This window comes from Daphnia pulicaria, chromosome 4, assembly GCF_021234035.1.
Source record: "Daphnia pulicaria isolate SC F1-1A chromosome 4, SC_F0-13Bv2, whole genome shotgun sequence".
Lineage (NCBI taxonomy): Eukaryota > Metazoa > Arthropoda > Branchiopoda > Diplostraca > Daphniidae > Daphnia > Daphnia pulicaria.
Genome location: NC_060916.1, coordinates 15,431,712 through 15,447,054, shown reverse-complemented (window position 1 = coordinate 15,447,054; position 15,343 = coordinate 15,431,712). Strand labels below are relative to the sequence as shown.

The following is a 15,343-nucleotide window of genomic DNA, read 5'->3' as shown; positions in this document are numbered from 1 at the left end:
AACCGCCAGATGTCACGCCGTTAAGTAGTCGTTAAGTAATTATTTTAACAGTTTTTCATTAATTACAGGAGAACTAATTAAGTAAATAAAATTATTTTTGTACTGGTCGCACCGCATATTTTTTGTCTAGTTTTTAAGACCAAAAAGTCTGAAATGTGTCGTAAAACGCCCGAGCTATGGAGCGTTACATACATACATACATACATACAGACAAAGTGACATGGCTTTTTTTTTTCTGCGTATGCGATTAAGATAGAAAAGCAAGCTTATCAGCTCGCCGCGAAGGGATAATCGTAAGCCAGTTGAAAACTGTCTTAAATTCCAAATTCAGGGCCTATGATTAAGTCGGACTTATTCACAATTCACGCTTTTTTTCACAGACTTTTTGGTCTTAAAACGGGATTTTTCTGACACAGTTCAATATCCTTGCAAGTTATTTACGTTTGGTTTGATCAACTCATTTTTCCAATTTTTACACATAAAGTTCAATAATTGAATTTAAAAATAACCATCATTTAGTCAAATAACTACAAAACATAAATAACATCTGGTGGTGATTTTATGTGAAAGTGAAAAAGTTGTAGTCGCAACCGCCAGATGTCACGCCGTTAAGTAGTCGTTAAGTAATTATTTTAACAGTTTTTCATTAATTACAGGAGAAAATTAAGTAAATGAAATTATTTTTGTTCTGGTCGCACCGCATATTTTTTGTGTAATTTTTAAGACCAAAAAGTCTGAAATGTGTCATAAAACGCACGAGTTATGGAGCGTTACATACACACATACATACAAAGTGACATGGTTTTTATTTTTCTGCGTATGCGATTATTAGCTTCGCCCTTCGGGCTCGCAATTATTCGTACTGAACACGTATTAATTTTAATTTTGTCAACCTAAGAAGTAAGAATTTCCCGCCATACGTGCGATACTGGCTTAATGCGCCCAAAAATTTCGTTTTCGTCGACCTGCAAAACTTACAATGGCCGATTGCAGGGTTGAACAAAATCCGTTGACTCTGTCAGCCTTCGTTTTACTTTGAGAACACACACAAAAAAAAATTAAGTTTTACAATTAAAAAAAAAAAAAAAAAAACGTGGAAGAATTTTATTTATTTTATTTTATGTAATTTTAAATACTTTTCTTAACCGGAAATCTTATCGGAAATCTTAGCGGGAAATCTGATCGTTCTGGAGTCAGGACACATCATCGTTTACTAACATTGCAAGTGACCGGATTCCAGAAGATTCTTATCGCTCACCCTTGGCCCGAACTATATTAGAAGTGACCGGATACCAAATGATTCGTATCGCTCATAATATGCAACTGATGTGCGTATTCTTTTTCTAACAGGGTACTGACATATGATATTGACAGTTGACACTCAGTTATTGGTCGAAGTTGTTGTGCAGACGCGGGAATTTCCTGGAATTTCAGACGCAGCATAAATAAATATCTAACGTTGTTCTTTTCGTAACTGTAAAATCGTTGAGGCAGAGCACTGGTTGAGGTAGTCTGGTTTTTCTGTAATTATGTTCTGCCGATTGCCAAAGGCTGATATATTTTTTTTTATATTACATTATTTCTACCCTCGATATACCCTAACCTAACCAGAAGAAAACGTTTATCACTAGCTTGAGTGGGTGAACCGACTAAAATAAGGCGTCGATTTGAGAATCATGGGATTGAGTTCTTCCATCACAACACAGTTTTCCAAGTTGCCGCTAGATGGGGAATCATGCGACTCTCCCTCCTACGCAGTTCCCACCCTTTGTAACCACGATAATGACAACTGTCAATTCTCAATTCAAATAATTTTTTTAGTAACGCTTTTAGTAGAACTGCAAATCACTGAAATCAGTTATCAGGAAATAGTTCGAGCTACTACAAGGTGTCCTTCTCAAATTCCCACTAACTTATATCAAAGTTTAGTCGTCTTCTTCTAACATTGTCTCGAATAACTGGGAGGAAGTGGATAGCAAAGAGGTTAAAAACCTGGTAATTGAAACAAAGGGGAAAAAGGAAAACACTTTAATCGAAAAAGAAGTAAGCTGACACGTTGTATCGCCTTTCATAGGTTTATAACATTTAGTCGATATCTAAATATTCTTATCAGTGAATTTGTCTTACTTTGATGGAATTAAAATTACCCCTTTTTTTTTATCAATGCCTGAAATGTGGATCGACACTATAAACAAATATTAATAAGATTTCCTTTCTAGGATGTGAATCTTCATGATTTGGATACAACTCGTACAAGCACTGTAGAAGCGGAAAAGCGCTTTAATGGTCCACTAACTTTGAAAGAATCATACTATTCAGTTTACATCATTGAAACAAAGTATTATTTTATAAAATTCTTCTATTTTTTTTTGGTATTCTAATACAGCTTTATTTCTAATAGGCCCACTGATAAGAAATGGAGAGGAGGGCTTTCCCCCGGCCTACTGGTTCAGTTTGGAGACGCTACATTGAGTTGGAATTACTGAGGCTCCAACTAGAGAACAAGTATCCTGAAGCAATTATCCCACCTCTCCTGGAAAATAATTGCGTCATTATCTCGCCTAAGTCAAAGCAGTGATAATATTGATCCTCTATTTGTTGATTGCAGAAGAGTAGGATTGGAGGTATTTCATCTGATTTTATTAAAAAACAATATTTGTGTGTCATTATGCAATTACCTAGAACTTCCTCTTACGTGTGGCCGCCCATCCCATTTGATGCCACGACCAAGTCTTGCTCAAGTTTCTTCAATCGGATCGCTAGTGGTCAGATCTCGACGTTAATGCAGATGGCGGGAAATATGTTCAGCAAGCAGAATTCAAACTGAAATCTATCAGCACCGCTTTGAGATTGTAAAGACACGATGATCACGTGAAAGAAATTCGCCTCTACAGTTCGGAACTACAGGTATTTTTGTGTCTGGAAAAGCCTATTGGGTGTCGTTGGTAATATAACTTTGGTTTACTGCTTTTAGTCAAGTTTGGGGAACCTGTTGAGGCTTCGCGTCCGTCTAGCCGATCGACTCTTTCCTATCCACAAGCTATGGTGATCCTCCTTGACATTTGGACGTCAGATTGGTCGGCTGAATACATCCCAACAATGCGGTCGCAGTGTTTATCTCATTCAAAGACATTCTGTATGCGCACGAGAAAAAAGCAAGTAAAATTACTTAGTTACGAAAAAATGTTTAATGAATAAATGAAAACATTTGGTGGAGATGCAGGGTATGGCCTTCCACTTGTGGTATTAAGGCACGGCAAATTGAATCCGCTCTGGAAAATGTGAACTTTATTTCCCTGATCCTGAATTCGTCCGTGAAATTGCTCATGTCATGTTGGCTTGAAGCTGGAAAACATGCAACGTAATTTGAAATGGAAAAATCAAACAGCGACAGAATTAAAATTGTTTACTGCTGGATACAATCAAGGTGGCGTTGCTTTCCGACTGCCGACAGGATGACAGCATCGTTCTAACCTCGACGCCCGAAGCTTCTTTTGGGACTGCAGTCCACTCTGGATGCGACTGACGACAGATGCAACGAAAGTGGAATAACCGATATCCTGAAAACGGTTGGTTATGTTTAATATCTGTTTGGCTCCTACAATTGAAATAAAGCACCTTTTTAGGTGGAGGGATCCAACTATTATCTCATTTCCCTTGATGCAATTTACCTGGCGGAAGGCGATTATGGTCGAGATCAACGACTGCACCGTTGACTATCACATCACCAAGAGAAAACTACGGGCAACTCAGCTCTCCCGGATCAGCACGGCAATCTATTTCGAGTTGATTGCCAAGTTCCACTCTACGAGTTAACTGTGTCGCTTTGACCCCACCACCTGCGAATGTCAACATTTATTTCACGCAAGGTAGGAAATAACATTTTGATTATTACCTAGTATAGTGGCTGGCAATATTTTCCCAGTAAGACAATTATTATCAGTACTACATCTGATAGGAAAAGCATTTCCAGTTTTTTGGCAGCCAAAGTTGTTTTTCAATTTTTCATAACCGAACTAGTCTACATGAGAAAAACGAGTCGTTATAAAGTCGTTACATTTAAACCATTTTGATCAAAAACTTTAAGTTGATCCGATTGGCTTTTGAGAAACAAATGACCACCTGTGCAGGTTCCATAGAAATATCCGAACCGTTTTGATCTTTGCAGCAGTTGTCAGTTTCTCTTATTCCCCGGTCTCTTTGTGAATGGCCTGCAGGTATTTTGATCTTGTCGAGGATACCGGAAAATCAAATTTGAACTACTTTCCCACCTTGTTTCTCCTTTTCCTTTACTCAGTTCGAACTTGTAACTGTGGTTGGTTTTTCCTGTTCGTTCCTGTTCCCTGTATTGGTCGCTGGCGTGTACCTGCTGGATTGCACAGTTTCATTTTCAGCCGCAGGTGGTTGCCCGTTTCCATGTCTAAATCAGGATGCCAATTATCCGATTTGTTTTTTCGTCCCCCGTCTCGTGCAGTTCCTCGGCAGCTGACACACATTTCGCAAGAGTCATGGTGCAATTCGGTTTGCGCAATGAGAGAAGGTATTTAGATATATTCAATCCGATCAGATCTGACCCTGAACGGATTTAATCCAAATAGCTTATCTTCCTCTCGAGTGGAAGCGTGGAAGGCAAGATGAGTAGGCTAGAAGAAGAACTAAACCAGAAGAGTACTCTGATTTACAATTTCGAAAAATTTCAAGATGGGAAATCAATCTTTGACGTGCGTTTCGATGGTTTCGACAGGTCGTTTTCTTTTCTTAGTTTAGTTGTTATTTTTTAAAGATCAGATACAAATAAAAACTCGACGGTATACAACAGGTGAAAACATGGAACCCTTCTCTTCCAACCTTTTTCACGCAAGGGATTGCCTATGTAGGCCTATAGAGAAAGTTGAACGCTGCTGTTTCATCCAGGCCTCCAGTCCGTTCACTGTTTTCAATAAAATTTTTTTTTTTTTTTCCTTTTTGTCTTGTAGTTTTGTTTGTCCATATTTATATTCCGCATCAGTCAATCCAAAATTAATGTTTCTTTCGGAGGTCTCTTTCGAGTTTCGACTTGAATTATTCATGCAAGTCAGTAATATACAGGTAGTCGGGACAAGTTATTTTCCGGTCACTTGTTAACGTGAGATTACATGATGTAAAGATTTTGGAAAAAACGTCAATCAATCAAAGGCAGTACCCACTATACCCAGTAGAAGAGAGAGAACCGCGTCATTTTCAAAATGTGTGATTTGAATAGTGATTTTGGAAAAAAGAATGATAAAGAAACAAAATAAAATGAAATGAAATCTGACGACATCAGCATATTAATAATAAGGTTGGCGTTTTCGTTGTTTTAGTTGTTGGAGCTGTTGACTGATGGACGTATATTTTTGGATATTTTTTCGGATATTTTTTCGGATATTTTTGGGATGGGTTTTTCTTAAAAGGTTAAACAGGAGTTGTTTTTTTTTTTTCCAAAAGAATTTTGAACCTGTTCTGATGCGTTCTAAAAAAACATGAACCGTCACGCATGACCCATGGCCATGGGTCATGAAATATCGAAATCAAAATTTTTTTAAAAATTATTTTAATAAATTATTTTAATAAATTATTTTCTGCTTAAAAGATGCGTACTGTATAGCACTAATAAGGCTCAAAAGTCGTTTGTTTTTAAAATCAATTACATTTTTTTTACAGTTATCACTCAAGGCAGCGTATAACTATTGCAATTTTCCATGAAAATTGAGACGGTACGTCTCCGATGAACAACTGCTGTCGGCCAAATGATCTGAACTGGTGTTGTTGATTCCAGAACCAGATATTGTAATCTGAAATTTTAAACAAAATTATAGTGCTGCCTTTGTTTTTCTTAGGATTGATGTTAAGCTATGGCTATATTGGGCAAGCCCCCAAAAAAGTCTGAACCTGGGGGAATAGTAAAGAAAGGGCGTTTATCACCCATAAGGAGGTGTATAATTTTCTGTTCAATTTTGTGTTGTTTCTGCTGTGAAAAGGCTGGGTTCAATGAAGTCTCCACACAATATAAAGACCGAGACAATGGAATCACCTGCACAATCCATTGTAAACTAAAGTCTTCATCGAGTAACAGTTACCTCTTTATTGCACTCCATCCGCATCATATGGACGAACCTGAATTTTAAAATCATCGCTTTAAAGTGGTGTGCCAGGAGGATTACCAGTAGTTATAATAGTTACGTGTTAGACCTATACATTACTAGGATTTAATTACAGAAATCTCCACATCATGGAAAAAGGTAACACCCCCAAATTGTTGTCCCCGTTTCGGACGTTCAAATCAATTTGGAGCTCTAAAACTATATTTTGAAATGTGTTGTTGATAGTTAATTCACCGACGATTTTGCAATGGAAGTTGATGAGCTTATCCGGCGGACACCTTGTGGATCTCCACGTCGATTGCGGATTCAAGTCCAAATATTTCCCGGTTGACAGCGTCTTGAGGTTTAACCTGGTGGAGGATCTCCTTCTCTGGAGACAAGGATACAGTTCACATTTGGTACATGTCAAGAAGCTGCACAATCATTTGAAAATGTCAACTCTCGATAATCTCTGTGAATAGGAAGAAAGCTTATTGAAAGTGTTGAAGCCGGAGGATATGATGAATATTGACACCATGATCTCTGGCATTTTGGTTTGTTTGTTTTCGAAAAGTTTCGCCATTCTGGAACACTTTCGCAATTTCGAAGAAACGTTTGAAAAGTCCGCCATCATTTCGATGATTTTGAGTATGACATTAAATAATCCGTTTTTTTTTTTTTTTTTTTTTCAATTGTTTGCTTATACATTTTGATTTGATGATTAACAGGAACTGTAGCGAGAAAACACGGCCGCTATTTAGACGTCATTTCGTGTACATTACTCATGAAAAACTGGTTTTACCCTAATACAAGTTAGTTGGGAAACTGTTCTCATTATAAAAACGATTTTTCTAATTCTTTTCTCAACAGAAATGTTTTAAAAAAAACTGAGAGATGAAGAGATGAACAAAGTTCAGAAGAGTTTTTTTTACATGGTTTTAACGGATCAAAGCGTCACGCCACCCATCTTGCGTTTGAGAAAATGAATGGAATTTCGTGGAATTTGCGAATCGTCGTCACGTCGGACGGATTTGACGAAATCGACTCCATCACGAAAGAGTGCCATATAGTTGATTAGGTTGGAGAAATTGGACGCCGACTTCATTAGGCGAGTATTAATGATATTAATTCTCGCGGTCGTATATGCTGTGAAAACACGAAATGAGAAGACGCAAAGTTATTCTGATAGTTTATTCATATACTTTTCATTTGTTTTGTTTTATTTCAGGTTAGCCTCTATTTTCTTTAGCTGCAGGAATAAATAAAATATTGAAAATATAGGGGCGGGTGCGTAATTAGTATCCCTCCAAAGTTCCGCAGCTCACGGAACCCCTATAGGCGCCCACCCGTGCGCTCCCTATAGAATCTAGAAACGAGATCCAGTTAGGTATGTTTCTTGTTTTGTTTCTTGTTTTTTCCGTGCTACAAGGTGACCAAAACCACCAAAACTGTCTTACCGTACTAATCGGTGCTGTTTTTTAGTTGAAATTATTATAGGGGTTACGTATGTTTCGAAATTACTATTCAGGTTACATATTTGAAACGTGCCGCCGGCGTCACGCGCGGTTCCCTCTCTTCTACTATATATAGTAGAAGGCGGTAATCAGTATACTGATTACCGTTTTTGACTTGGTTGACTTTTCCTAAAGTCATTGTAAAGCATTTCATGGAAAATCGCGTTAATAAGTGACCGGAAAGAAAATGTCCCGACTCACTTCTGACTAAAGCATGAATAATTTAAGTCGAAAGAACATTAATATCGGGTCAACTGATGCGGAATAAAAGTATGACAAACAAATCTAGCCAAGAAATTCGAAGAAAAACGAAGTGAAATGGTGTTGTTTTCATCCTGGGGGAATTCAGTTAACTAGGCTGAATCACCGAAGGTTTAGGGGGGGGGGTCTTTAGTGCACAAGTATTCAAGAAGGCAGAGTTGGCTCCTCCTATACTGCGAGGCACCTGAATAAGACCTGCCTCGAATAAGACTTAATTCACGGAATATTGATTTAAATTTCATCAAACAAGCTCTTCTTGAAAATGCCAAACAATGTGGCTTTGAGTTTCTTTTTTTAGCTATGAAAATATATGTGCCATATATGGCACCGTGCACACGTATATAGTAGCCTACAAGGAAAAGCAGGGAAATATCCAGGAAAAGTTAATAGCTATACAGGTGTTATTAAAACTTGAGAGCAATAATTGTTGGGAATCTATCCTGGATCCTTCTTTGATCCTATATAATCCCATAGTCCCATAGAATCCTATAATAGAATAACTTCGCAATCCAGATCCCGTACGCACTTTCGCCATTGAAGGGTTTTTCACATCTCGTTTGTACAATTTCTCAAGGGATTTTAAAGAGAAGGTAGTTATGATCCTATGGTAAGACTAAGAGTGGAACGAGGATGATTTTTGTTATTTGTGACTAAGTAATTGGAGATTGCAACTCAAAAATTCTAGGTGGGATCTAAATATGTGTAAATCTCAAATGTCTTTCGATTATTAGGTTAGGTTTTTTTCTCTGTTTTTTGTAACCTGTAATAACATCGCGCTGGAAGAGCAGCAGACGACGGCGGTTAACCCGCTTCTCTTACCTTTTTTTCACGCAAGTGAACGACATCTAGTGCCGACTATTTCTTTACTTTACCTTACTATACCGCGGTTCTGAAAGGTGAACGCAGGTGGCGCAGTGATCGCAGTATTTGAAATTCAGACTTTGCTTAAAACCGCTTAAAACAAAACAAAACAAAACAAAACAAAAAAAAAACGATTGTCACGATGAAACGGAGCGTGAGCCTTCAATCATTCCTGTGGTGTGATATCAGCACTCTTAAATTACTGTTAATTACTAACTATTAATTCTAAATCCCGAAATTATTTCTTTATTCCCCCTTCCCCAAGATAAAGGAAATATTCTCGTAGGCCTATGCTGCTTTATCTTTTAATTTATGATACATTTTTGGCTGCTACAATCAAATATGGGAAAGCAATTTCTGAAAGATCTATAACTGTGTTGTATCATTCCCCCAAATGCAATTTAGTGAATTTACCTGGTGGAAAGCCATTCGTTCCGAGTAGAATGTGTAGGAAGGAAATCAGTGATTGGCGATCGACCTTTCCGAATCCTTTGTTCTTATTTAAAAAGATTTTCACGTGATCTCGTTAGGTCTCTTATTTTGTTGTTGTCTGTTGTCTGATTTCGTTGCAGTAATGGGTATTTTTTAAACTTGGCGGGTGAATGGAACAAGAATAATTTTATCTGGCAGCGGTGCCGATGGCTGCACGAATATAACAGGTAAAATCACAACATTTCCGAGTCCGATAAATGTCTAATCGCGTCTCGTGTGTGTCTCGCCATACAAACAATCACTTTCATTTGATAATGGATCGAATTAAAAAAAAATTTCTCGATAGATTTCTTTTCACAAAATTTCAGAGAAAAAACATAGAATTTACAGAAAAATTCTGAAAAATTAGGATGGCATTTAGCAAAAAGTCCGACTTAACAATAGGCCCTGAATTTTTCATTTAGGACAGTTTTCAACTGGCTTACGACTATCCCTTCGCGGCGAGCTGATCAAAGCTTGCTTTTCTATCTGTTTTTTTGTTTTTTTCTAATTTTTAAGACCAAAAAGTCAAAAGCATTTCCTTCTTGTGTAAAAGATCACCCTCCTTTCAATCACTGGTTTGTGATTTTTTATTTTTATTTTTGATTCACTGATTAGTTTTCACATTTCCGCGATGATTTCTTTTCACATTATAGTGCACCGTGTCTTGTATAGCGTTTTAACTAGCACGTCCCTTAGCATCCCTTTAGTTCTTTATTATGCCTTTTTAATTGAATGATTACTTTTTTGCACTTATTTGCACTGAACGAGATGAAAAAAACGCTTACTGTTATTACGGATATCTAACCTGAGAATTCAGTAACAATCGTAGATATGAGAATAATTATATCCATTATAGTTTGTGATGGGGACATAAATTACGCATAGGACACGATAACATTCACATGATTCGTGAGTCGTGACCGATACAATTTAAGAAGGTGCAATAGGCCTTGGCTAAAGTAAAAAATGTACATACTCAAAGCAAAATGCAATAGCCGTCGCTAGATGGGGTTATTAACACTGACAGGGCAATAGCCCTCTATGGCTAACCTGCATTTATTTCCAGGAATAGGTTCATATTCGTAACACGCTACGGCTTCTCGTCAACGCTCTGGGAGCGCGTTACGAATATGAACCTATTCCTAGAAATAAATGCAGGTTTCTCGGCTTCTCGTTTCGAGTTCAGTAGAATAACTGTACTTTTATGTATGGTGCTGAACAGTTATTCTACAGAACTCGAGACGAGAAGCCGAGAAACCTGCATTTATTTCTAGGAATAGGTTCATATTCGTAACGCGCTAGTCCTAGAGCGTTGACGAGAAGCCGTAGCGCGTTACGAATATGAACTAGTTCGCACGGCGCTGTATAAAAAATGTTATTAGGCCTACGTCCCCCAAAGCCACAAACCATTCTTACTGACCATCCCATTTCCTTATTGAGATTCAAATCATTCTTAGTAAGGCTAAGTCGCATGCTTTAAAAACAGGACACAGCGAGTAAACTAGCTGCATTTCTATCTTGAAATAATATCATGTGTCGTGTCGCCCCGACAACGGGGACAACGCATTCAAGTCCTAGACCTCTAAGTAGTCAGAAGCGCAAGTGCGTCTCATCCATTTGATCATTCTCTATATCTAAGTAATCCTGCTCGTATTTAGTGTCATAGACATAATGAAACGACTGAGCACGAATTTCAATCTTGCTATTTTCGTTCTCCTCTTGCGACTTTGGCTGCCATTGACAGCAGCATTACCGATTTCTGCTACAAAGAAGTTGAAATTGATCGCTTCGAGGAAGGAAGCACCATACATAAATGTACAGTTATTCTACGAATTTCGAGACGAGAAGCCGAGAAACCTTTATTTTTTTCCAGGAATAATATCTTGGATGATAACGCTCCAAATGAAATATTTAAATAATTTTGAAATGCAGATAGGGAAAATGTTCAAAAACCAACGATTGTTTATATGGTCGGTTCATGCATATTTAACAGAAATAACTGTTCAGCACCATACATAAATGTATAGTTTTAAACCTTATCCCTGAGGCTAAGGCTTTAGCCTGCCGAGGCCCTTAACAGGGTTCCCGCAGACCTCAAATTCGAAGAAATGGAATACCCCTGTTATTCGCCCAGCATTTTAGCTGATCCGGACGGCGAAACATCTCTGCTGGACAAGAATGATAGAATGCTAATAGGGTCTATTCTACTGAACTCGAGACGAGAAGCCGAGCAATGTTATTACGTCCCCCGAAGTCACAAACCATTCTTACTGACCGTCCCATTTCCTTATTGAGATTCAAATCATCCTTAGTAAGCCTAAGTCCAACGCTTTGAAAACAGGACACAGCGAGTTAACTTGCTGCATTTCTATCTTGAAATAATATTATAGGGGCGACAACGGGGACCACTCATTCAAGTCCTAGATCCCGAACTAGTAAGAAGCGCAAACGTGCGTCTCATCCATTTGATCATTCTCTATATCTAAGTAATCCTGCTAGTAGTGTCATAGACATAATGAAACGATTGAGCACGAATTTCAATCTTGCTATTTTCGTCCTCTTCTTGCTGCGACTTTGGCTGCCATCGACAGAAGCATTACCGATTTCTGCTACAAAGAAGTTGAAAAAATTGGATCGCTTCGAGGAAGTTGGCGACAGAACACCGGTCAAGACTTTTACTAGTTCCATGTTTGAACACTGGAGCCCTGAGAAATCTTTATCAAAAGACTCATCAGGTATAAAGTATAATACAACTCTGTTTTCTGTTTTTGTCAACTTAAAAGCTTTTTCACTTGTCTGATTACAGCTTCCAGCTGGAATTATCAAGGTAATACGAAATTATTTGTTTTCCCATAAGAACATGCTTTGAGACCGAGGAACTGTGGGAATGATATGCATGTAAAAATTCGAAAACTGTAATCAATTTGAATTTTTCAAAGATACCAACGCTTGGGCGAACTTGCCAAATTCAGCGTGCGGTGCTAAACAGCAATCTCCAATTGACATCCGACCAAGATTGAGTGAAAAGAAGGCGTTCTCAAAACTATCGTTTGAAAACTACGGCAACATTGACAAGATGGGATTAGTTAATAGTGGATCTTCCGGTTTGTTAATTTTTTTAAAATCAAAAACAGTTTCATACGTATGGTGGGACACAGGCAACACAGCAAATCGCGACACGAGAATCTACCAAAACCAGATAGATTTCAATAAATGGTTCGGGATTTGACATTTAGTTTAGTTGGGATTTGACAGTTGGGGATTTGCATCGGACGCCTTTCCCTGTATTAATTTCGTTCATTTTTTATAACGACATATATTTTTATACAGTGGTGTACACCTTGCCAAGTACTTTTCCTAAGAACAGAGTGCCATCCATCAGTGGCGGTGGGTTGAACGACGTATACAACTTCATTCAGTTCCACTTACACTGGGGGGCCAACTCAGCTAAAGGCAGTGAACATTTAATGAATTCTAAAAGGTTAGTAGAGTATATACTTGCGTATTACTATTGTTATACTCTAACTTAATCATTTATTTCAATCATATTTATTTGCGGATTGGCGGATTCTTATTTCTCACTCCCTTAGCTATCCAGCTGAGCTGCATTTGGTCCATTACAACACCAAATATGGATCCTTTGCTGAAGCAACGAAGCATTCTGACGGACTGGCGGTCTTGGGGATTTTCATATCGGTTTAATTAATATTCCTGCCTACCCTACCTATTATCGAATTGTAATATTTACGTTTGTCAAACGAAATAGGTAGGGCCCAACGATAATGAGTTTTTTCAGCCGCTTGTTGGACAGCTAGACGAGGTTATCACGGCTCAATCAGAAACCATTTTAACGAACTTGGTTCCGTTCAAAAATCTGCTGCCCAAACAAACCACGTCATTTTATCGCTACAGTGGCTCGCTGACTACTCCCATCTGCAACGAGATCGTAATTTGGACGGTTTTTGACAACCCGATTCAGATTTCTGAGAAACAGGTGTGATAGAGACTTACCTTTAACAGCACCGCACAGATTGAAACCTGACATTTGCATGTTTTTCGTCACAGTTGGCTAAATTCAGGAAACTTGAAGATAATACAGCCAAGAGCCTAGTGGATAATTTCCGGCCTGCACAGCAGTTGAACGGCCGGATTAAATTTTATCGGTCTTTCACCGGATGCGAAATCCCTCGATCGTGGCCCATCACTTCGACACCATTCCTGGATGCGTTCACATGGACCACTTGCCTAATCAATTTTACCTTCTCGCCGTGGCAGTAAACAAAACGAACATTTTTATCGATATTAGAGCACACCGTCTTATAGATGAGGCGTATAGATTGCCATTATTTAAAAAAGAAATTATTGCGAGCCCGAAGGGCGAAGCTAATAATCGCATACGCAGAAAAATAAAAACCATGTCACTTTGTATGTATGTGTGTATGTAACGCTCCATAACTCGTGCGTTTTATGACACATTTCAGACTTTTTGGTCTTAAAAATTACACAAAAAATATGCGGTGCGACCAGAACAAAAATAATTTCATTTACTTAATTTTCTCCTGTAATTAATGAAAAACTGTTAAAATAATTACTTAACGACTACTTAACGGCGTGACATCTGGCGGTTGCGACTACAACTTTTTCACTTTCACATAAAATCACCACCAGATGTTATTTATGTTTTGTAGTTATTTGACTAAATGATGGTTATTTTTAAATTCAATTATTGAACTTTATGTGTAAAAATTGGAAAAATGAGTTGATCAAACCAAACGTAAATAACTTGCAAGGATATTGAACTGTGTCAGAAAAATCCCGTTTTAAGACCAAAAAGTCTGTGAAAAAAAGCGTGAATTGTGAATAAGTCCGACTTAATCATAGGCCCTGAATTTGGAATTTAAGACAGTTTTCAACTGGCTTACGATTATCCCTTCGCGGCGAGCTGATAAGCTTGCTTTTCTATCTTAATCGCATACGCAGAAAAATAAAAACCATGTCACTTTGTATGTATGTGTGTGTGTAACGCTCCATAACTCGTGCGTTTTACGACACATTTCAGACTTTTTGGTCTTAAAAATTACACAAAAAATATGCGGTGCGACCAGAACAAAAATAATTTCATTTACTTAATTAGTTCTCCTGTAATTAATGAAAAACTGTTAAAATAATTGTTTTACGACTAGTGGCATCTGGCGGTTGCGACTACAACTTTTTCATTCTAAGATTTAAAAAATCACCACCAGATGTCTATAGCATTGCCGTGATGACGCAATCTTTGATGACCCTACCTTGACGCAACAACCAGATTTGCATTTTTGTTTTGTAGTTATTTGACTAAAAGATCGTTATTTTAAAATTCAATTATCCATATATAATAAAAGAACAAGCTTTTGGGGGAGGAGCCTGTGTCTGTGTCAACAATGTGTCAACACAGGCTCCTCCCCCAAAAGCTTTTTGGGGAGGAGCCTGTGCCTGTCACGAACATTTTGGGGGAGGAGCCTGTGTCTGTCACGGACATTTGGGGGAGGAGCTTATTCATGTCGCAATGCGATCGCTGTGATTGGTCAGTCTCAAATCACCACCAGATGTCTATAGCATCGCCGTGATGACGCAATCTTTGGTGACGCAACAACCAGCATCACCACCAGATGTCAGCATCGCCGTAATGACGAAATCTATAGTCACTGGGCAGATTTCCCACGATAAAATCTATTACGGGCAGATGATTAAGCTACAGGAAAGCGAATAGAAAAAGAGTCCAACTTTACGCTAGACAAAAGTTCCCCGGATTTGAACGGGGCTCAGGTTGCTCGTTGAACTATATGTGTGAAAATTGGAAAATATGAGTTGATCAAACTAAACGTAAATAACTTGCAAGGATATTTAACTGTGTCAGAAACATCCCGTTTAAAGACCAAAAAGTCTGTGAAGAAAAAGAGTGAATTGTGAATAAAAATACTTAATCCAAAAATAAAAGAGTGAATTGTGAATAAGTCCGACTTAACAATAGGCCCTGAATTTGTCATTTAAGACAGTTTTCAACTGGCTTACGACTATCCCTTCGCGGCGAGCTGATAAGCTTGCTTTTCTATCTTAATCGCATACGCAGAAAAAAAAAGCCATGTCACTTTG

The 15,343-nt window shown here is 38.1% G+C and overlaps 1 protein-coding gene across 4 annotated transcripts; it reads left to right on the top strand.

Moving 5' to 3' along the window:
- The first annotated feature begins 1,630 nt into the window (after positions 1-1,630).
- Positions 1,631-13,565, top strand: LOC124338282 (carbonic anhydrase 2-like). 4 transcript variants are annotated; one of them, XM_046792407.1, is made up of 15 exons: positions 1,631-2,043; positions 2,220-2,338; positions 2,402-2,624; positions 2,683-2,907; positions 2,975-3,159; positions 3,224-3,361; positions 3,428-3,569; positions 3,627-3,869; positions 11,803-11,946; positions 12,018-12,038; positions 12,151-12,315; positions 12,542-12,692; positions 12,802-12,907; positions 12,978-13,205; positions 13,277-13,565. In XM_046792407.1, exons 9-15 carry the CDS (start codon positions 11,898-11,900, stop codon positions 13,487-13,489), a joined length of 933 nt encoding a protein of 310 aa, XP_046648363.1. In that variant the 5' UTR covers positions 1,631-2,043; positions 2,220-2,338; positions 2,402-2,624; positions 2,683-2,907; positions 2,975-3,159; positions 3,224-3,361; positions 3,428-3,569; positions 3,627-3,869; positions 11,803-11,897; the 3' UTR covers positions 13,490-13,565. The 4 variants fall into 4 exon arrangements, 2 of the variants coding, with proteins under 2 accessions (XP_046648363.1, XP_046648362.1); XR_006917704.1 differs by lacking the exons at positions 11,803-11,946; positions 12,018-12,038; positions 12,151-12,315; ... (2 more) ...; positions 12,978-13,205; positions 13,277-13,565 and adding an exon at positions 5,683-5,952 and having other exon boundaries at positions 1,636-2,043; XM_046792406.1 differs by lacking the exons at positions 1,631-2,043; positions 2,220-2,338; positions 2,402-2,624; ... (3 more) ...; positions 3,428-3,569; positions 3,627-3,869 and having other exon boundaries at positions 10,950-11,946.
- Positions 13,566-15,343: the final 1,778 nt, after the last annotated feature.